The 22,791-nt window shown below is 34.8% G+C and overlaps 3 protein-coding genes across 4 annotated transcripts in view; all 3 read right to left on the bottom strand.

Moving 5' to 3' along the window:
- LOC128221370 (dipeptidase 1-like) overlaps positions 1–5,580 on the bottom strand; it is an 80,862-nt gene extending 75,282 nt beyond the window's left edge. Inside the window, exons 1-2 of the mRNA XM_052930305.1 lie at positions 4,818–5,580; positions 337–484 (exon numbers count right to left, since the gene is read on the bottom strand). Of these exons, the coding sequence (XP_052786265.1) occupies positions 337–484; positions 4,818–5,167 (498 nt within the window). The 5' untranslated portion in view covers positions 5,168–5,580. The remainder of the gene's footprint in view (positions 1–336; positions 485–4,817) is intronic.
- LOC128224324 (tRNA N6-adenosine threonylcarbamoyltransferase, mitochondrial-like) overlaps positions 1–22,791 on the bottom strand; it is a 451,923-nt gene that overhangs the window by 226,260 nt on the left and 202,872 nt on the right. The window lies entirely within an intron of this gene.
- Positions 14,942–22,791, bottom strand: part of LOC128219984 (aladin-like) — a 30,377-nt gene continuing 22,527 nt past the window's right edge. For both annotated transcript variants that reach the window (XM_052929330.1, XM_052928570.1), the window contains exons 11-14: positions 21,749–21,816; positions 21,177–21,240; positions 18,205–18,289; positions 14,942–17,527 (exon numbers count right to left, since the gene is read on the bottom strand). In XM_052929330.1, the coding sequence (XP_052785290.1) occupies positions 17,381–17,527; positions 18,205–18,289; positions 21,177–21,240; positions 21,749–21,816 (364 nt within the window). In that variant the 3' untranslated portion in view covers positions 14,942–17,380. The remainder of the gene's footprint in view (positions 17,528–18,204; positions 18,290–21,176; positions 21,241–21,748; positions 21,817–22,791) is intronic.

Genomic DNA, 22,791 nt, shown 5'->3' on the forward strand with positions numbered 1-22,791 from the left:
ATGACGTCTAGGAGCGTAGCTAGCTCTTAATTCAAGTGAAATTATAATTGTGCTAAGGGGATTTCGGGGGTATGCCTACTCGGAAATTTTTGAAAACCATTATGCATTCTGGGCGTTCTGAGGTGCTTTATTTAGCACTGGAAAATGGATAGTTTTAGGATTTTTTTTTCAAAATCATGAGGATTCAGCCGCAAACTCGCGTAAAGGCAGCTACGCGCCTGACGTCAGGTTACTTAAAGAAATAAAATGCTACGAATAAAAACCATGGTCATACTAAAAATGTCTTTAATATTTTTCTTCAACGAGACAAAAAAAAACATGAATTCATGTGTATACCTGTGCCCCAAGTTTTCCCTTCCGGAGCCTCGGTATATCGGTATGAGAGAGATTCGTGTTCCAGGTCTTACGTAGATCTGACGTCAGATCAACCGTATACACAGCCGTATTGGAGTAACGTCGGTAGCGGTATGGTAGATCGTTGTGCCTAAAGAAATAAGATACAGACGATGATAAATATCACTGTCAATTATGGTTGGCAGCCCTTAATCTGAAGGAGTCATCGGAAACTACAGTGCGTCGACTTGACTGTCAACTCTAAGTCGCACAAATGCTTCATCATGATCATGATCATGATCGTCATAACTATCATCATCATCATCATTATCATCATCATCATCATCAGCAGCAGCAGCAGCAGCAGCAACAATATCATCATCATCATCATCATCATCATCATCATCATCATCATCATCATCATCATCATCATCATCATCATCATCATTACCATCATCATTCTCAGCAGCAGCAGCAGTAGCAGCATCATCATTATAATCATCAGCAGCATCATCATCAACATCATTACAATCATCATTTTAAGCAGCAGCATCAGCAGTAGCATCATCATCATCATCATCATCATCAGCAGCAGCAGCAACAGCAGCAGCAACAGCATCGTCATCGTCATCATTATAATCATCATCATCATAATCATCATCATCTTAATTATCATCTTTATTATCATCATCATCAGCAGCAGCAGCAGCAGCAGCTTCTAAGCAGTAGCATCACCATCACCATGAGCAAATTCGTTTCATTGCATGTCTGTCATAAATATGTTCCCTTCGAAAGTTTTAAATCGCTACCAAATCACCGGATATTCATGTGTGGTCGTTGAAGTAAGTGTTTACAACAAGAATATCAAGTTTACAATATGAATACAACGAGATATTTATAGCATCCACAGTCGACTTTGGTTTGTTTTGAATAAAAATCGGTGAAACGCATTGACCTTGAATATTTATAATAGATATTAAATGTGGCAGAAAGCACATTTTGATTGCGTGTCAACTTAAGTGCGGGCTTCTATATGAAGCATGTGTCAACATCTTGTGAAATATATATTACTACCTCATAAGTAAGTATTACAGTTTTGAGATAGCTGAAAAGCTTAAACTACTGTGTGCATTATTTGTTATTTCTAGTTTACCTGTCTACTTTTGCATAAATCAAATGTTTACTAGACTGAGTTTATATGGGCCATCATTTACTACTTTCATGGGGTAGGATAAAAGCCCTCGTTTTCGTTTCACAGTAAAATCTGGAGAGTAGCAAATCATATAAGGAGTTTAAAACCAAATTAATACTAAAAGCTGAAACCCTTAAGCAAATTGATGATATTTGCTCAAATATCGTCCTTGAAATCCACAATTTTCATTAGCGTTAATAACGCGATTGAAAATTAAATAAGGCTGTGGTGTTGCGTGATTGGTTGATTGACATTATTACGTGATGTTATCAATGTATCCTTAACAGGTCAACATATCCACCAAATTTGTGTAAGTCTCAGTGGCCGTGTGGACTAGCCGTCTGTTTTCTATTTTTTTTTACTTTACCGGTGTGGGTTCGAACCCAACTAAAAACAAAATAAAATTTATGCCATAACTTTATTTTTTCTGCAAATTCGATATCATAGAGTAAAATAATGACAAAATAAGTGTTTTTAGATGCATAACCGGGAAAACAAATGTTTCATCCAAAAATATGAGAGAGTCACTTTAAATATTATTTTGTGTTTTGTTTCTATAACAAGATATCATTTTGATTTGATGTTAATATCAGAAATCTGTGTTTCTCTAAAGACTGGCAACTGAAATTATTTGACAATACAGGGGAATCTATTCTAAGTTATGCCTGTGAAATATGGGGCTATGGTGACCATAACCAAATAGAAAAGGTTCAAATTGATTTTATGAAGCATATTCTGAAATGCTAAGAGAAACATGCTATGCTGTATGGTGAGCTTGGTAGATTCCTACAATCATCAAGAAACCTATAATAGGATTTGGGTATAAATTTATTCATATCCGATACAATCTCTCATATATTATGTATAAGTTTCTAGATAAAAACAAACTCTATCTTCCATTAGTGTTCAGACTCAGGCATTCGCTAATGGAACGCCGGTCAGATTCACAGTTAATCATTTAGAAGAGCTCGGACTACCAAAAATCCACCAGGTAGATTGCCACCGCCACATTGTCATTAAATAACGTAAACAGCGCCAAATTTCCATTCAGCCATGAAGTGTTTTTAATAAAGTGAATGATTTTGAAACTGATCGATCACGCAAGCACGTTCGTGGTTAATTTCCAACTGAACGATGCGAAAATTGGAATCTTTCAGTTGCGCCCAGCCTGTCGACTTAATCACGTAAAAAACCTAAAAATAGCACTCACTATTCAGGGGCGGATCCAAGGTTTGATATAAGAGGCGGCGTTACTTGAGGGTGTAACCTTTTGACTTGCACCCCGCCCCCAAGAATTTTAAGTGTTGACGGACGGGGGTGTTGGTACTTCCCCAAGAAAATTTTAACAATTTCTAGTCCGAAATGACTGCATTTTGGGCATATTCCTTAACCCTTTTTCTCCTATTATGAATTTAAAAGTACATTTGGGCGATTTATTTTTTTCGGGCGGGGCGGGGGGGGGGCGGTAGCAACCCCCTGTATCCGCTGATGCTTTTACTTAAACGCGAAACATTTTAATAAGCTGAGGCAGAAATCTGAAAATATCGTTTTCTTTTTATAATTCATATTTGTTTTGAATTAAGTTCGATTAACATGCTACTTGAGTGCATACTATTGTACTTACACCTTCTATAATGTTTTCAAACTGCATCAAATTATTTCTGATTTAATTAATTATAACATATATTATTCATATATGATACTTTCTTAGGCAACACCGTGCTGTATAATCATACATGAAAATCATATAAATCGGCTAAAGCAACATTATACATGAACATTGCGAAAGTTTCTTTCATGCGAATGATTTAAACTTCATAAAATAGTACGATGAGTTGTTTACAATTTCTATCTGTATCATACAGCGCACTACGTAGGATATTGAAGGACTATGTTTAAAACCACTTCGATGCTTCACGCAAGCAAAGCTAAGCACAGGCGGTAGTATAAAATTAATTAGAGAAGGAAAAACGTAACAAAATGGGATATTTAAAGAATGAATTGCGGTATTGATGTCATTATCTGGGTATGAACGAAGTAGGGGTGGTTAAAGTGTCCGAATTTGACCAACCCATTTGCGTTCATATCCCATATAATGACATCAATCCCGCAATTTATTACTTATATTTACACCAATAGTTCATTATTTTATTGAAGAATTGTTAAAAACCCCAACTTCGTTTCTTTTACGAAAACCTTACAGTAATTCTTTCTCAACCATTCTGTAAATAGAACGACCAGACCGTAACCGAAAACAGTTTATCATATGACGTCGCAATAACAAGGGAAAAGATCTACCACTTGAAATATCTTTTAAACGTAAACTTGAAACACAAATGGCAACAATTCATTTAAATCTCAAAAATAAACGCTTTCTAAGATGTTATTTTATTTTTTACGGGACCTACTGACACAATACAAACAATAACAAGATAAACAATTTCCATGTATATTGTTATGCAATGATTCGCGATCTGAACATATCCGAAGTTGGATTAATCGGATGATAACCGCAATTGCCAAAGGGCAATAAGATTGATGCTTCACAGTTTCAGACAGTGAAAATATCAATTATATTTTTTCACAGTTTTGAAATTTTAAATTGCCTACTCTCGTTCATAAACAACTTTCAACAACGTCATTCCAAACGCTTTAAAATTGGCGCGTTTTTCTAAAAAAATAGAAAATCAATGACTTATAATTCCCATTTAAAGCATATTATGTAAAGAAAAAATAATCAGTGTAGGAAAGCAGTATATTTCACCTCTTGAACCCCAAAACAGAATAATCGTAAACTATAAATTATCTTACTCGCTCGGTGAAAAATATAACGAACAAACAATTCAGGTTTATTAGCCAAGGATTGCAAACTGTCTTACATTCTTTCTTAAAAATTATGATAATATAAATAAATAGAAGATAATTGTTTGTTTCAGTGTAAGATAGTTATATATTTCCCCTCTTGAACACCAAAAGTGGATTCTCGTGAAATATAAATGTTGTCGCTAACTCGGTGAAATATATTACGATATAGAACAAGATACTATTTTTTAAACTTCATTAAAAGAAAAAAAGTCTTAATTATTGATTGAAGATGGGGGTTTCATCCACAAATTCTACATCTGTATCAAGTACCCAATTACACAAAGCAGTACAGAGCGTAAAAACGACTTTTAATATCGGGTGTATCCGACGACGTTACATATCGTGCGCACATGTCTCCACTCAAGAAAAAAACACGGTCTTATAACTAAAAAATCTACTAAACGGCATTTAAAATGGTTTTGCTCACCCGTCAACCAACGGATAACTATCCAGAACACATTTCGCCTTGTCCAGGTTAGAAGCTGCGTATGAACAGTCCACTACCGGAAGATCAGTGCCCTCACTTCCGGTCTGACCGCTGCTGGAAGACCCCCCGTCAACATCCGCGCCGCCGGAAGTCGTGTCCTTGTTCTGAGTGGCCACCACGGCGAGTGCGATCACAAGAGCAAGCACGGCGACAATCAAGACGAACAACGCTCCGTAAACGACGCGCGTTTGCATTTTCGATTTGCTTTTGTCTTCGAATAAAATTGTCCTCGAATTAACTGTAGCACTTCCGGAAGAGTTTGAATAGGCCACGCATTCGTTTTCATCCATGTGAGATTAATGCAAATATACACCAGTTTATGCCGAGTCAAGAATACATATTCTAATCAAACACATCTAGATGCAAAGTCCGGTTCGCTTTGAATTATTATAATGGGTACTGGAACGAGACGGCGGCACGCATTAATGTTAACCTTATCTATGTAAATGAGTGATTTTGCATACGCAAATATAAATTATAGGTTGAAGTGTTGACAAGCAGTTTCACGACGTTCAGATCGTGTAAATCTTACAAATGTACTTTGTATTGCAGTTCTTATTTATACTGTTTATAAATCCTCTAGCATATAGTAATAAAGTTAAGTAAATAACTATACAATGTAGTCCTATACACTGTTTATTCATAAAACCAGTGAGATAAGAGGTAAGGGATATGATGGTGAACTCACTGGTGCAGAACATGTTACCTAAAAGCAGCTCAACAATAATGCAGTTAACACTACTTGAGAAGTATAAATGCATATATTTGTCGATGGCAGGCAATGCATGTATGCACAGGTGATCGTTCAAAAGAAACGCATGTGTACACGACTTCGATCATATTACGCGCTACATTGACTCTAGCGTAGCCTCGGGGACCCGACCCCCCGCCACCCCTTAAAGTTTACTTTTTCAATGAAGGAGAAAAAAGTAATAAACTACGCCTTAAATGCACCAATTCGGACACTTATTTGTTAATTTTTTTTGGCGAAGGACCCCTTAACCCTCTTGCAAACACTTTTAACCTCAACAAAATAAGTTCTGAGGGAGGAGCGCAAGTCAAAAACTTACGTCACTAAGTTACGCCCCCACTAAGGCGAAATCCTTGATTTAAGCATCGTCGGCAACCATGGTACTTTCTTCCGTTACACTTCATAGACAACGAAGCAAAGCGTAGTGTGTATCAGTGGTATCCGACGATGGATTTAAGGGACCATTCGGAGCTCCTCGATCATTTTTACCGAAAACAACCTCGGATGTATATGGACGGTTTACATATTCATAAAGCGGTACGTTTAAGTCCGTCCGCTGCAAGTAGATCGCGTAGTAATTTTATTTAGCAGTTAAACTTTATGACTTTACCCTAGGGAATCTTAATTATGTTTGCAATAATTCACTTCACTGGAAATCAAATTAAGCTTACGATCAATAAACACAAGTCGAAAACACTACATTTAATTAATAATATAATTTAAAAATTTATGAACTACTTCAACTGATGTACCGGCATACATCCGAGGTTGTTTTCGATAAAAATGGCCGAGGAGCTCCGATTGTTAAGGGACTTGTTCACATTTTGGTACAAAATGGGTAGATTGTTCAGAACTTTGTTAAAGTTAACAACGTTGTTAACGGCGTAATTGTTAACTTTAAAGGGTGATTTTTTTCATGATGTGCTCAAACATTTAAAAACAGCAAGTACAGCTGAAACACATAAGAAATACTGCAGATCACCGCTGTTGTAAACAATGCAGTTCACTTTAACAATGTTCTGAACAATCGGTTCATTTTTTACTGTGATCGTTCTAATTCTTCTCTCAATATTGTTAAATTCAGACACAAAATGCAGCATTAAAGCACACCTTGTCCGAGCCCTTACGCGATTCATTCGGAGCTCCTCGGCCATTTTTACGAAAACAACCTCGGATGTATATGGACGGTTTACAATGCTAGAAATCGGTACACTTTAACTACGCTGCAAGTAGATCGCGAAGTTATTTCAATTTAGCAGTTAAACTTAATGACTCAACTCTTGGGAATCTTAACAATGTTTGCAATAATAAACTTCATTTGCAAGCAATTTAAACTAAGACAATACACGCCAAAACACTACATTTATTTAATAATATAATACAAATCTTTACGAGCTACTTCTGCTGGTGTATTGGCTTACATGCTTAAATCCGAGGTTGTGTTCGACAAAAAATGGCCGAGGAGTTCCGAATGTGCGAGATTCTGCACTGGCCATTCGGAACTCCTCGGCCATTTTATCGAAAACAACCTCGGATGTATTTGGACGGTTTACATACTCAAAAAGTGGTACGTTTAAGTCCGCTGCAAGTAGATCGCGTAGTAATTTTATTTAGCACTTAAACTTTGTGACATTACTCTTGGGATTCTTAAATATGTTTGCAATAATACAATTCAATGGCAATCAATTTAAACTTAGATCAATAAATACAACTCTAAAACACTAAATTTAATTAACGACATAATTCAAACAAATACGAACTACTTCAACTGGTGTACCGGCATGCATCCGAGGTTGTTTTTGAAAAAAAATGGCCGAGGAGTTCCGAATGTCTGCACTGGCTTCGCATTGGTGCATGATGTTACAGGATGGAAGAATTTAAGTGAAATGTTGGAAATGTATAAAATTCAATTGAAACATCCAAATAATGAAAACATAGTACATGTTCTTTGTCTATAGTGTGACGTTTTAAATAGTGATTTAACCTGTTATAAATATACCTGTGTATGTTATTGTCTTTGTATACCATATCGCGAAATATAGAGTCGAGAAAAATTGTAGGGTGTCTGGATTCGAGTATGTACAAACCCAATATTTTCTGTGTATTTTAGAACAGGGAGGGGTCAACAAAATTTTGCCTTAATCCTTTATTTTGCTAATTTAAACAAATCTTAAGACCCTTCTACCTCTGTTTTAGGCTGAACGATGTTTTGACTTAATTTTGAAGACTTAGGTAAACGAAGCAACGAGAATCAAAAATTTTGGTGCCAAAACTTTTTCGCACTAGCCACCAAATAAGGTTAATTTGGTAAAGTTGGTAATGACTTCACAAATGTACAAATCTGAATTATACAGCACATTGCATGGGATATTGACAGACTATGATAAAACCACTTCGATACATAACGCAAGCATACTTAGCACATGTATCAGTTAGAAATGGTAAAACAAAACGAAAGGGCATATAATTATCATAGACGCTCAAAGCATTGAAGCTTGATTCAACACACAAAGAAAGAAATACAATAAAGTAATAAGTTTGATAAATGAGGCTGTATGGTGAATTTCGAAAATATATATTTTTTAACTATAAACAATGAACGCTCGACTGGCGGCGCGCTAAACAATAAATGCGCTCAAACAGCGCCTCCTACCAGAGAATTATCGAGAAAAGGTCACTTATTCAAGCTGCACTCTCACAGATATACCATTTTCACAACTTTTTATTTTATTTTTTGTCTTGGAAAGAGCAGTTTTTGCGTAATTTTCTGTTAACCAATGATATAAGGTTGCTGACAAAAATCAGATCGTAGATTATCGTATTTCCGTCCGAAAATTAATGTGTTATGGCTTAAACCGTTACTAACTTAATTTTTGTCAGCAGTCTTATATAACTGGTTTCCGTGGGTTGTCGCAAAAATTGGTTCGTTCCAAGACAAAAAATAAAAAAGTTGTCAAAACGTTCAATCTGTGAGAGTGCAGCTTTAAGAGATCGCTTAATAATTATCGCATTTATGTCTAAATACTTAAATTATAACTACATGTACATATTATTAGAAAGTATCCAGGGCTGTTCCATTTAATTTTGATCACAAACGCATCAAATTCCTTTTTTATTATACATCGGAAACCGTCATTAATGTATTTGTTTGTAAGACCGGATCTATTTCGTTAAAAGCTTAGGCGAAATAAAACGAAAATATGACACTCCCCACAGCAAAAAAATAAAGATACTCCAAAAAGATAGCGCGTTTCTTCAGTAATTTGCAAGCGTGCATGCGTTCCTGCATTCATACGGACTGAACACACCAACAATTAAACAATGTATCTTTATATTTGCAATAAAAAATCATCAATGTTTATGAAGGCTATCGACAGCATACGTTGTATCTTTCGGAACTCCTCGGCTATTTTTATCGAAAACAACCTCGGATATATGCTGGTACATTAGTTGAAGTAGTTCGTAATTTTTGAGTTATATCATTTATTAAATGTAGTGTTTTACAGTTGTAATTATTGATCTAAGTTTAAATTGATTGCCAGTGAAGTGTTTCATTGCAAACATAATTAAGATTACCAAGAGTTAAGTCAAAAAGTTTAACTGCAAAACAAAATTACTACGCGATCTACATGCAGCGGACTTAAACGTACCACTTTTTGAGTATGTAAACCGTCCAAATACATCCGAGGTTGTTTTCGATAAAAATGGCCGAGGAGCTCAGAATGACGTCAGTATAAAATAATAGCTGACAATTGTAACATCGTATACCATTGGTTAAATTGTGTCGCGCATATCCAATCGGAACACAATATAAAAAACAATGGCGTCATAACTTAAATAAGAAGACAAGGTAAATGTTCGAAATCGAGGAGATACATGTCCCTTATGAAATAGTCAAAAGGTGGCGAAATAAAGAAATGGATATTGATTTTCGAATTATTCGGATTAAACGGAAATATCCGGACTATGATGTTTTTCACATGACAAAATTGTGATACATAATTGGTGTAGAAATACTTTTCATAACTTTCCTAATCGTAGTTTCACGGCACTGGCACCGGATTTTCAAACTCAATCATTTTTTTTAAAAATCCAAAAAGAAATTATAAATCCCAAAGTAAAACTGTAATACCGAAAATGTGAAAAAATATTAAAATATATTTTTTTAATAAATATGCACTTTAAAACTGTACATGTATCAGGCGTAGCACGACGCCGTTTTTCCGGCTGCGAAAAATGACTTTAAGACGAATTAAAAATAAGATACGTGAAACAAGAGAATGAATATATATCCGTGAACGTTTTCACAAGACTCACTTGATGGGGATATTTCATAGAAGTAAACGAAGAATTGAAAATATCGATTATTGTAGCTGGAACGCAAAACAATGAGAGGCGTCCCAATATTGACGTCAGTGGTATATTATGAAGACTCGCAGTTTCTAAATTGTTTCGAATTTTGAAAATGTAAAACAGTCCCTAATTGGGCATATATATGTTGTTTACATTTGTATACCAATTTACAGACATCAACTCGAAAATTCTCTCGCGGTCGCGTTCCACCTTAATTGGAAAATCGCTCGAACTTCATTTCAAAAATGTCAATTCAGCAAAATGAACGCTATGAGTTTTATAAGTAACGAAACAAGAACCAAGATGTATACAGCAGTAAAAAATCAGCTAAAAGTAAAAGCATGATAGAAATAGTTCAAGAGGTGCCACTATATTTTATATACAATTAATAGTACATAGAAAGCGACTCATGATATAAATGGAATGTCTAATTAAGATACATGTAGCCTTTAATTACAAACTGAGGCTTGAAGATATACATGAAGTGCACTTCAGTCGAATGAACCTAATTGGACGTCACAAGACTCGATACATAACAAAAGTTAAAATGATTCCATGAATCTCATTATTGTGGCTGTACTTCAGTCCGGAAATAAGAGTTCTTTCAGTCAAGCCACTTCTATCATCATGTCATTTCGTAGCTTATTCGAATGTTAAATCTTTTTAAACAAATAAAACATAGCTTCTTTTTTCAGTCTAAACGATCGCCTATTTTTCGGCTTAACAAGACTCTCTTCTACTTGTTCTTTTGTGATGGCGTCTCCAGTCATAGTAGTGAAATGCCCTTCCAAATCACTTGTATCCGTTCCAAGCTTTCCGGTCTTTGAATCAAACACACCCTCGAGTATGAATTTGGGATTCAGGAATATCGTTCTTGCATCGAAATGGGCATCAGAAACCAGAAAATAGCCACCAGTCTTCAAATATTTAGTGCACTTCTCGGAGACAATACCAGCGCAAGCCGATATCAACAAATCGAACGAAGCTGGTTTTTCGAACGTAGTGTCGAAGTTCTTGCAAAGGAAATGTATCTTTTGTTTTTCCAAGTACGTTTTATTCTCTTCAATCCATTTTAAAACGAGCTCATCCTTAAAAACCGCCTCAAGTTTCTTGTTAAAATCGACATAAACAACGCTAGGAAAAACTAACGAAGCGGTCAAATGCTTATCACATCCGGGATAAAGCACGTGATTTGCACGCGTGTACGCTTTCGTTTCGTTGAAAATCGGAATGTGCCAATCTTCTAGACCCTTGTACACTTTCATAAACCATGAGAAACTCCCTGAACGTCTTGGTTTGCCAATTGATTTGGATGCGGAAGTATCCGAATCCGCGTCTTTTCGTAACTTCTTTCCTGTAACAGAACTTGAGTCATCAGAACCCAACTTTCGCTTTACCAGAGCTACTGCCTTGCGTCTAGGTGGCATTTTTTGTGTCGAGACAGTAAAGTTAAAGGAACCAACACTAAATTGTAGTATCGAACACTATTAACCATCAGTGGATAAATTATTTCTACGGTAGACAACTTTTTTAACGCTCAATGGATCTTTACTTCTAAGGTAGGTAACTTTTTAACCAACTCTACTGTTTATTAAATATCTTATCTTTCGTCATTTTACCTAAACGTTTTTGTACGTATTTTGCGCAAAAATACAATTTTATTCCAAAAACTTACGTCTTGTAACGTGTGCGGAGTGTACCGAGCGGCTGTACACTATTTTATAAAACTTATGGCATCTAACTCTTAAATGACAAAAGATGAAACTATATAATAATTTTCCTCAAGGTTTCTTAACCTTTTGATTGTGCACAAATGATTTTGATTAAGCTCAAAATAAATAATCACAAAATAATTATAGAAGAAGTTTTGTATGAGTAATTTTCCTTTTGGCAAAATGCCTATGATCAACTTATCAAAATGAATTTCAAAGACTTTAAATCTACTGCTTTGCCGATGTTCTCGGTGATTTATCAGAAAGCTGGGCTTTCTTGAATAAATCACCGAGTTGTAACTTTCAAAATTAAAATGCTTATCAATTATGAAATACCAGATAGCAGAGCTTTCTTGGTATATATACATAAAATACGTTCTCTTTCTTTGCGTCTGCCAGCTATAAATACGCTCCGAAACAAACAGAAAAGCAGATCGTTCTCTGAAGATTTTTGAAGTTGCAACTTTCTATGCCTCACGGGATAGCTGAGCTTTCCAGCAAGAGCATAGAAGTGTAGGCATTAAATTAACTTTCGTATCTTTCAACAACAACCCGGTCCACTCGTCAGCTATTAACTACACAACACGTCAAAGCAGAGCTTTTCGGTAAAGATACTATTTTAGAAAAGCAACTACAAAGTTCAAGTTGATTAATACCAATTATTTCTTGATGACAACTGTATGTTAACTGCATCTAGAATGACGATATTGGGTGGTGTTAGTAGTTTATACTCTGGGTCCCGGCGTGAGCACATTGAAGGGTCCCGGAATGACAGTTGAACCACCGCACACCTATCCTGGGCAGACTATCTGGCGGTTAACCAGTACTAGGTGCCTTCACCTCTGCAAGGAACTGACAACTTCTGTACGTGCCAGGGGCAGTGGTACAGTGCGAATGGTCGTAGAAATGATTTTAGAACCAATCACAACTGAAGAGACATAGTCCGCTCGGGAATCGAACCCAGGTTGTCCGATTTAGAGTACAACGCTCTACCGATTGAGTTAACCGGGCGGAGTAGAAGATTTATTATCCAACTCGGCGTTATATACGCCGCGGAAAGCACTCAAGCAAAGCAATGCGTTCATAGGTTGTATAAACTGCGCGTCGATTGGTTGAAAACCAAACATTTTGTTTGGTTGCAATCAGCATTCTGATTGGACCAAATTATTCTTAACTAAATTACTATGAAAGATAAATAGAGAAACAACTTTTTAGGTTACAGTCAACTATTTTTCACGGCTTGTGGTAAAATTCGTCACAGTCTTATTTTCATATTTTCAAAAAAGCATGGAGAATTCTCAAGAATTAAACACAAAAAATATATCAAAATTTTGTATAGCACAGCTATTATAAAAGGAAGACTTGTTCTTGGATTTATTATTTCAGCATGCTTAATTTAATTTAATGTAAAACGTCTTTACTACGGTGAAACGGAGAAGACGTTATATTGTTATCTCGTTATTTTAAATCGAATTCGTGACGTATCTTGTTAAAACGTCTTTGTAAGTTGCTATTGTGACTGGCGTATTTCGTTAAAATGATTTAGTATCTCGTTTAAACGACTACAGTGTGTGTATACCACGTGATAAATTGCGACATAAATGCTACGTCGGAAGGCAATATTTCGCTTCGAATGAAGACTTTAAACAAAGATAACTTCACTTTTTCTTCACCATTTTGAATGAAACATAGCGCAGTCTACGACGCTTACGGAGCCCTACCTTCGGTCTTTTACAAGAGTTTGATTGTGAGTTTAGTTTCTTAACACTTCGACAAACCATTTCACAATACGGACGGAGCACTGTCAAAACATTATTTTGGAAACAGGTTTGTCGAAGTGTTCGATGAAACTAATCACCTTATCAAACTTCGGTAATAAAACGAAGGCGGGGCTATTTAAGCGGCATAGACTGCCCTTTATTTTATTTAAAATGGTGTAGTAAAAGAAAAGTTATCTATGTCTTAAGTCTTCATTTGTAAGCAAAATGTTGCCATCTGACGTAGCATATATGACGTAATTTATCACGTGGTATACACACACTGGACAAGCGAATCTCGTTAAGTCGACATATAATTGCCAATCAGAATTGCCTTATTACCGCGCATAAACATGGATGAAAAACGGCAGATGTTAGGTACGTTCGATTTTTAATATTCGATTCTGACTGGCCAATATGTCGTTTTAACGAGATAAATCTGTGCTGTGGGGTTACTCGGAGCACCAGGAGGAACCCACTGTGCCATTTTACCTACTGATCTTAAGTTAAGGTTATGTATTGGTCAAGGGCAATCTACAAGTTCACTTACGTTCACCAGTTATGGTGCGGACAAGACCAAGTCGATCAACCAGTAGACCAACACTTGCAAACCTACATAGTCCATCTCCCTCGAATTGTAAAATGCCCTTTTTAAATATGACAAATCCCCATTGCAAAGTTTTGGTAAAACGTGCATGGATCACTGTAAAATAAGAATACATGCAAAACCTTAGCCAGTAAAAAACATAAATGGGCAAAATTTGCATTATATGCAAAAAGGGGTTATCATACTTGATTGTATAAAATGTCAATGCAATGCATAAGGTAGTTGCATTTATATGTGATTACATGCAAAACCAAGAATCTCTAAGTCGAATAAGAAAGGAGCAAGATTTATAGTATATGCAAGATAGAGATATTTTATATTATATTAATTAAGTAGATTGAAGTTAGCAACAATTGTATAAAGTAATAATGCAATGCATGATGTATCTGCTGAGATATTGACGTAAATGTTGTTACATGCACATTCAAAACCTTAACCATAACCATAATTTCTAAGTCAAATGTTAAGGACCATAATAAGCAGAATATGCAAAATAGAGTTAGCTAACCGAGTTATTTACGCAGGTTGGATAGTTTAGTATTTCATTGAAATACATCTAGCAGTTTCTAAGATTAAACATACGTGTGCTTACATGCACCACCTTAACCAGAATTTCTAAGTTAAATAATAAAGTCCCATTATCTGCATTATTTTCAAATAAGTGTTACTTAACTTCATTAATTTAGAACGTTGGAACACATATCTGAAGTTTCAATGCAAGTCATGATGTATTTGGTGGTATAATAACTTGAACTGGTAACATGTAAAACCTTAACCAAAGATGCGATGCCGATGCCGACGCTATGGTGAGTAGTATAGCTATCCTTATTCTTAGAACAGTCAAGCAAATAATAAAGAACAAACACGTTTCTTCTTTGTTTTGTTTTTGCATTTTCTTTATTCTCTTTACACTATCATGATTATATCATAATAACCATAAAGGTATTCCTAATAAAAAAGTCAAGCATTAGTATTGCATGAATCGCTCTCATTTATAAATATATGATTACGAAGCTAATGATGTGTCAATTCATTTATTACATCTTCCATCTCTGACGATGGGAGTTATGCCCTGTAACTGATAACATTTTGCTACTATTATCAAACATGTTAAGATGTTTGTTTTTTCACCACAGTATGACATTTTTTTCGACTAAGGTTCAATGAACGTTATCATCCATTACATTTGGAAATGCAGTCTTTGGAGACTCTAACCTCATTCATATTCGAGAATTTTATCTCCCCCAAAATAAAGAGAACATTACTGAGAATCATGATTGTGAAATATGGGGATACAAAATGGAAACATTAAGAGAGTTGGAAGTCAAGAATATGATACATAGTGAATTCTTTCTCATCTACATTAAGAGTGCAGTTAAAAGATATGAATTTGACAGTGAACGATGGGGGCATAACAACCAAAATACGATACATGCACATGAGTCATTGCATCCACACAGTCCATTAGTGAAAATATTCATAACAGCCCATTAGTGAAAATATCCCCCACATCTTATTAGTAAATATATTCCCTATAGTCCATTAGTGACTATATTCCCCACAGTCCATTAGTGAATATATTCCCCACAGTCCATTAGTGAAAATTTTCCTCACAGTTCATTGGTGAATATATGCCCCAAATCCCATTAGTGAATATATTCCCCACATCGCATTAGTGAAAATATTCCCCACAGTTCATTGGTGAATATATTCCCTACAGTCCATTAGTGAAAATATTCCCCAAATCCCATTAGTGAATATATTCCCCAAAGTCCATTAGAGAAAATATTCCTCACAGTTCATTGGTGAATATATGCCCCAAATCCCATTAGTGAATATATTCCCCACATCCCATTAGTGAATATGTTCCCCACATCCCATTAGTGAAAATATTCCATACAGTCCATAAGTAAATATATTCCCAACAGTCCAGAAGTGAAAATATTCCCCACTTCCCATTAATAAATAATTTAATAAATTCCCCACATCCCATTAGTAAATATATTCCTTACAGTTCATTTGTGAATATATTCCCTACAGTCCATTAGTGAATATATTCGGCACAGTCCTTTAGTGAAAATATTCCTCACATCCCATAAGTAAATATATTCCTTACAATTCATTTGAAAATATATTTCCTACAGTCCATTAGTGAATATATTCCGCACAGTCCTTCAGTGAAAATATTCCCCACATCCCATTAGTAAATATATTCCTTACAGTTCATTTGTGAATATATTCCCTACAGTCCATTAGTGAATATAATTTATTCTGCACAGTCCTTCAGTGAAAGTATTCCCCACATCCCATTAGTAAATATATTCCTTACAGTTCATTTGTGAATATATTCCCTACCGTCCTTTCATGAAAATATTCCCCACATTCCATTAGTAAATATATCCCTTACAGACCATTCGTGAATATATTCGTAATCAGAAAACATCAGTTTTTTTCAATTATTTGTAGGATCAAGAGTACAAGCTTGGGTCTAATCTTAACCAGGTTGAAAGATAGTTATGTAAAACATAGGTATAATGAAATTTCTCATCATTTCATTTTTATATTCTTTTTAAGAATTGAATTTCTTAAGCCAATAATTACTGTGAACTGTGAAAAGTTCTATAAATAATTATAATTATACATCAGATTTTATAGCACTCATTTCATATAGCACTTACAAACTTCATATCACAGGTTATGGACAAACAATACAACACAAAATGAAAGCATAATTACCTTTCATAATAAAGGGATACATTAAACCTCCATTAATCATAAGGCATATTTTGTCGATAAGATTCATCTCCATTTTGTTCAGGTAAACAGTCCATTATTTAAACTTTGGCAGTAAAATGAGGGATCCTGTCATCTATTTTAAGAATTTAATCCTCACATGTCCAAAATGGCTGTGCACTGTGAATCTATGGCTGTGAAATGAGGGGTCTATACAAGTATATTCTAATAATGGTAAGACATGATATTGTCAATAAGAATTATTCCCCATTGAGTTCTGTGTACAGTCTATTAGTTGACATATGGCTGTGACATGAGGTGATACAAGTATATTCCAATAATCTTAAGGCATGATATTGTCAATAAGAGTTAGTCCCCATTGTGTTCTGTGTACAGTCCATTAGTAAATCTATGGCTGTGAAATAATGGGATAGAAGTATTCTTCACTAATTGTAAAGAATACATTGTCAATAAGATTTATTCTCCATTTAGTTGAGAGTACAGTCCATTAGTAAATCTACGGATGTGAAATGAGGGAATACAAAATTAATATTCTCCACTAATCGTTAGACGTATATTGTCAATACAATTTATTCTCCATTCTGTTGAGAGTACAGTCCATTAGTAAATCTATGGCTGTGAAATGAGTGGGCAGGTTGGTCCTGTGTATTGACACCTTTTGATGATGAGGGGATGTATCTCATTGGAATGTAGCCAATGCGTCCACTGGACCATACCTGTAATGAATGAGATAAAATATTAGTCAGGTTTTAGGGAAAAGCCATAGTTTCCTTCTCATTATTGAATTTGTTTTCACAAAATTAAACAATTCAACATCTGACACTGCTTGGCAATTTGTTTATAAGTAACAAAAGAAAACGTAATAAAGGTATGTACATGCAATGAAAAACAAAATTTATCTTTTTCTAAAAAAATATACGAAATACATAAAACGTTTATATGCTTCCCCTTTCGAATACAAACACTTTGCAAAAACATTACAAGGCGGCATATTATATCTTAAGATATCAGTTTTACACGCAAAAACATTGTGTTGACAATATAATACAAGTATCACAATACAGCGGTTGATCTATGATTAGGCGTTAGAGAATGTGTAACTTTGAATGTGCACCTTGTTGAAAAAAAATCCGATATAAATATATATATAATACAGTATAGATATAGTATATATAAATATAGTAAAAGACACCTCGGGATCTTGCCCTGAGAAAACACTGGCCATTTTTACTCTGAAATGGTGCATTCTGGTGTATTCTATTAATATTTTGTATCCGATGCAGACATTGTTTCTTATTTGGAGTGTTTTCGAAGGGACAGCTGCGGGTGTGCCCCCCCCCCCCACCAATTATCTGCTTGTCAAATAAATCGGTGTTGCGCTAAAAGCACATACCACAGTGAGGAGAGATCCACCTTCGAAGTTTGGTTGGAACTGAATCAACTCTGGTTTCTCACCATCTAGGCCTCGAACAAACCCGCTGAAAAACAGTCAAAGGTTGAAGCCAGGTTTTGTCATACATTCAAAAGAATGTTTAACATTTAAGAGCCTACTATGATTTACCTCCTTACCCTTTCTCTCTTACACTGTATTGCAAACTTTCCAAGTCGTATTGATATTTAAATAAGCTCCAAGTGCTTTATTTTTCACCGACCATGCAGAAACTATTTTGAAAATATTTGGAAAAATTGGTTTGTGTGTTTTAGATTCAAGCTTGAAATTGTTGTCAAAACTATTTTATCCATTCTAATGTTCCTCTTACAGTTCTTAATGCAGATTCCACCAAAAACAACAACATTTAAACGAATGTTCTATTTTTAGAAATTAAAAGCTCTCAAACCTGACTTATCCTGAATTGTTTCCCCCCATAATCCCTCATTTTATCAGTGCATAATGATATTAAAGCTGTACTCTCACAGATTTACTATTTTTACAACTTTTTTATTATTTGTCTTGGAAAGAGCAAATTTTTGCGTAAATATCTGCAAACCAATGATATAAGATTGCTGACAAAAAAATCAGATCGCAGATTTTCATATTTCCGTTCGAAAATTAATGTTTTATGTCCTAAACCGTTGCTTACAGTTTAAGGAAAATGCATAAAACATCAATTTTTTTACTTAAAATATAAAAATCTGCGATCCCTTTTTTTGTCAGCAGTCTTATATAACTGGTTTCAATGGGCTTTCACAAAAATTGGCTCGTTCAAAGACAAAAAAAAAAAAGTTGTCAAAACGATAATCTGTGAGAGTGCAGCTTTATAATAACTTTTTCGGCATACCAAAAAATGTATTTGAAGGTTGGCTTCCTTAAATTGACCTCTGACCAGAGGACCGTTTCAAAAAAGATTTTAGTTGATTTTAGTCATAAACTAGAACTGTAAGCCAAAGGCTAACGAATACCCCCAACCCTTCCCTGTCTAGGTTGTTTGCCCTGGCCTTAGTTATGGTATCATTAGAAAGCACAAGGCAATACATTTATTTAGTTTATTTAGAATACCTATTACTGAATCAGGGACTGCCATGGCACTGCAGCAGAGATCACAAAATGGTCACTATAGTATGTTGGTACTGTGTCCACACTTATCCCCTCCAGGAGCCTGTTGCAGTACAAAGGAGTAGGCCACCAAAGCGAATATTGTAACAAATTTAAGGCCTGTATGCACCTAACTTCAGGACTTTTGATGGTCTTTTTAAGGACAAAATCAATTAAAGGTCTTTTTAAGGCCATGCAAACATTCTGATTAATACAGGTGCACCAAATCACATATTCAACAGTTCATATCATGGTCATTGACATCTGAAAGTTTGAAAAGATTTATAGAAAAAATGAGAAAAAATGACCAAGGATTAGGCTAGACAAAGCTGTATAATTTTTGCCTATTTTAACTTATTCAGGGGCCATAATTGGAGACATGATCATGTGATTCCAACCACAATCACAGGGGCAAATGTTCTCACCATGGCTAAAAGTTTGAAAAAGATTCATTCAAAAATGACGAAGGAGTAGGACGAACAAAACTAATTTTACCCAATTTAACTCATTAAGGGGCCACAACTCCACTCAGGATCATGTGACTCCCACCAAATTCATGGAGGCAAAGGTTTACATCATGGCCATTAATATTTGAAAGTTTGAAAAAGATTTGCTCAATAGCTTCAAAGAAGAATCCTGGACAAAGCTAATTTTGCCCAATTTAACTCATTAAGGGGCCACAACTCCACTCAGGATCATGCGACTCTGACCAAATCCACGGAGGCACAGGTTTACATCATGGTCATAAATATTTGAAAGTTTGAAAAAGATTTGTTCAATAACGACAAAGATGAATCCCGGACAAAAAAAAAACGGACGGACAGACGGACAGACAGACAGACAGACTGACAGACGGACAACCCGATTCCAGTATACCCCCCCCCCCAAACTTTGTTTTGGGGGGTATAATAAAAGATTCCAAAAAGGATGAATAAATGTAAAAAACAATAGTTCTAATGAAGGATATCGAGTTGAATTGGCAAGTAATGTGCATAAAGCACAATATTTTTACCTTATTAGACTATAGCAGACCACAGTAAATCATTTAGTATTCACCAATCATTTAATATTTTTCGCGCTTTCTGCTATTACATACAAAGTTAAAATCTTGTTATCAGTTATTAATATTTTCCATAAATGCATTATTTAGTAAGTAGTTAAAGGTTGATCAGTCAAAACTTATGTTTGTTATACATGTGTATGTATTGATTTTGAATAAGAGTGTCACTTTAAAATTATCTTAGTGCCATTGTTTCATTATCTTGCTACATATTCGTGTGAATTAAACTTTAAAGACAACATTTAACTTGATCACGAAGTTGATGAAATTGAAATCAATCAAAATATTGCCATTTGTTGCATTTATACAGATTTCCAACTTTTAAGGTACGACTAAAATCCTTTATTGTAACGGCTGGCAGGAGTATTCAATATGAGATTTACATAGAATTAAGTGATAATATTAGGTTATTCATTAAGTATCAATAGCAACCCAAGACATTTTTATATAGTATAATACATCTTGTTTAAAAACAACATACATGTAGTAAAGAGATTATTTATAAAAGAACAGAAGTTGGAACGGAATTAATTTTAGTACGGTTTACCTTAAAACTAAGTTTGAAGTTGGGAATTTTTTATACATTACATAAATTTGCCCCTTTTTCACGCTCCGGCTTCATTTTTTTATTTTCACCCATGTTTATGACTTTTGCATTAAGAACAACATAAAAATCATAAAAATTATATCATGAGTGGCTCATACTAGTATGCAGATTACCGGTAACATAAAACAAACTTTCTATTTTTACAACTCTGAAACAATGCATTACCAGGGTGTTATTTCCAGCACAGGAGATTGTGTGGTCCTAAATACAGCAACGTAATCACAGGTCTCTGGAAAACAGAAAATTTGTTTGTTTTCATCATTGGGGCCGGATTTGATCAGGAACTTTAATCGTCAAGTAAGCATAGTTTCATAAAAGAAAACAGACATTGGCTTAATCACGATACTATCATTTTTTAAAAAAGCATCTTTAAATCTTGTGCAAATATGTTTAAATGCAATCTGCAAAAGATTAAAATATATTTAAATGCTTTAAACCAAGAGCTAATTACTGCAAAAACGACGAGGGCGTGAGGTAATGGGTGCTTATTTATGGATGTGCATACATTCTGTTTATGTGGATGTAGATTCTATGGCAGTGCACAAATCTTAACAAAATGATATTCCATTTAGGATAAAAAAGAATTGTCATAGTTACTCCACAGGGGAATTTTTGACACAGAAATTGGGTAAATTTTCCTATTTCAGACTTTCAGTGAATGGGTTACAAAATTGGCAATAAAATCACATTAACAATCCTGTTTGCCTTCTAGTTTTTTAACCCAAAATGCCCTCTACCTTCCAGCATAACTGCAAGTCTTTCTCCGAGGGGGTCCCAGGCCAGCTGTTGAATGTACCCGCCCAACCTGTAAATGTCATTTCACTTAAAACCTTATTTACAGTTTTTGTTTCATTTTATTTTAAATGCTGAAACATAATGCAAAATGAAAATCAAACATACAAGTTTTAAAGGGACTAGACGCCAGGTGATATATACAAGCAAACTATTAAAAATGTAACAAAATAAAATAAAAATGTCATCGTTTTGTGCAACACATTGAACATTACTTACTGATGTATTACATGGCTTTAACGACACATGCATCTTTTGTTTTTTTGTGTGAATTTTTTAGATTTGAAAATGACTTGGGTCATCTACTGAGTAAAAACCAGGTAAGTTTTTCAAATGGCACCAGTATATCTATCTTTACACATAACCAGATCAATTTTAAACTGGAAAACCATAATGCGCTATTTCATACGAGAAAACACAGAAGAGACAGCAACATGAATCTTGTGTTAATTATTTTAAGCATGTAAAGTGATGAATTATCTGCGAACTACTAGCTTGCATTGAAATTTCTATGCTTGTTTTAAGGAAATACTGCAGTTGCCAATTTTTGGAACATCTGGTGTCTAGTCCCTTTAATATCAAACTCTGGGCACTTATTATCTATTAAATGTACCTGCAATTGTATTGGCAGCAGAATAATCAATTGTAATTCATTTTTTCTGTTACATAATATAAGTTTTAATTTACTCAAATTTTAAGAAAAGTTTCAAAAATGTTTTTACCGAGAATGCTTTTATTTACTCAGATTTAAACACAATTTTGTTTATTTTACAGGGAATATAATTTGATTCCCGAGTGATCATAAAAAGAATATTTCTTGAATGGCGCTGCAGAGTTTGTCATAATTTTTTGAGTTAAGGAGAAAACTAGACTTCACCCGATGTCCCAGAATGGACAGACAGACAGGACAAGTTGATTCCTACATAGCCCCGCCACCAAGTGGTGGGGGTATAATAACATAACATGTTTTGATAAATATACCATGCAT

This window comes from Mya arenaria, chromosome 1 (genome assembly GCF_026914265.1).
Source record: "Mya arenaria isolate MELC-2E11 chromosome 1, ASM2691426v1".
NCBI classification, from domain to species: Eukaryota; Metazoa; Mollusca; class Bivalvia; order Myida; family Myidae; genus Mya; species Mya arenaria.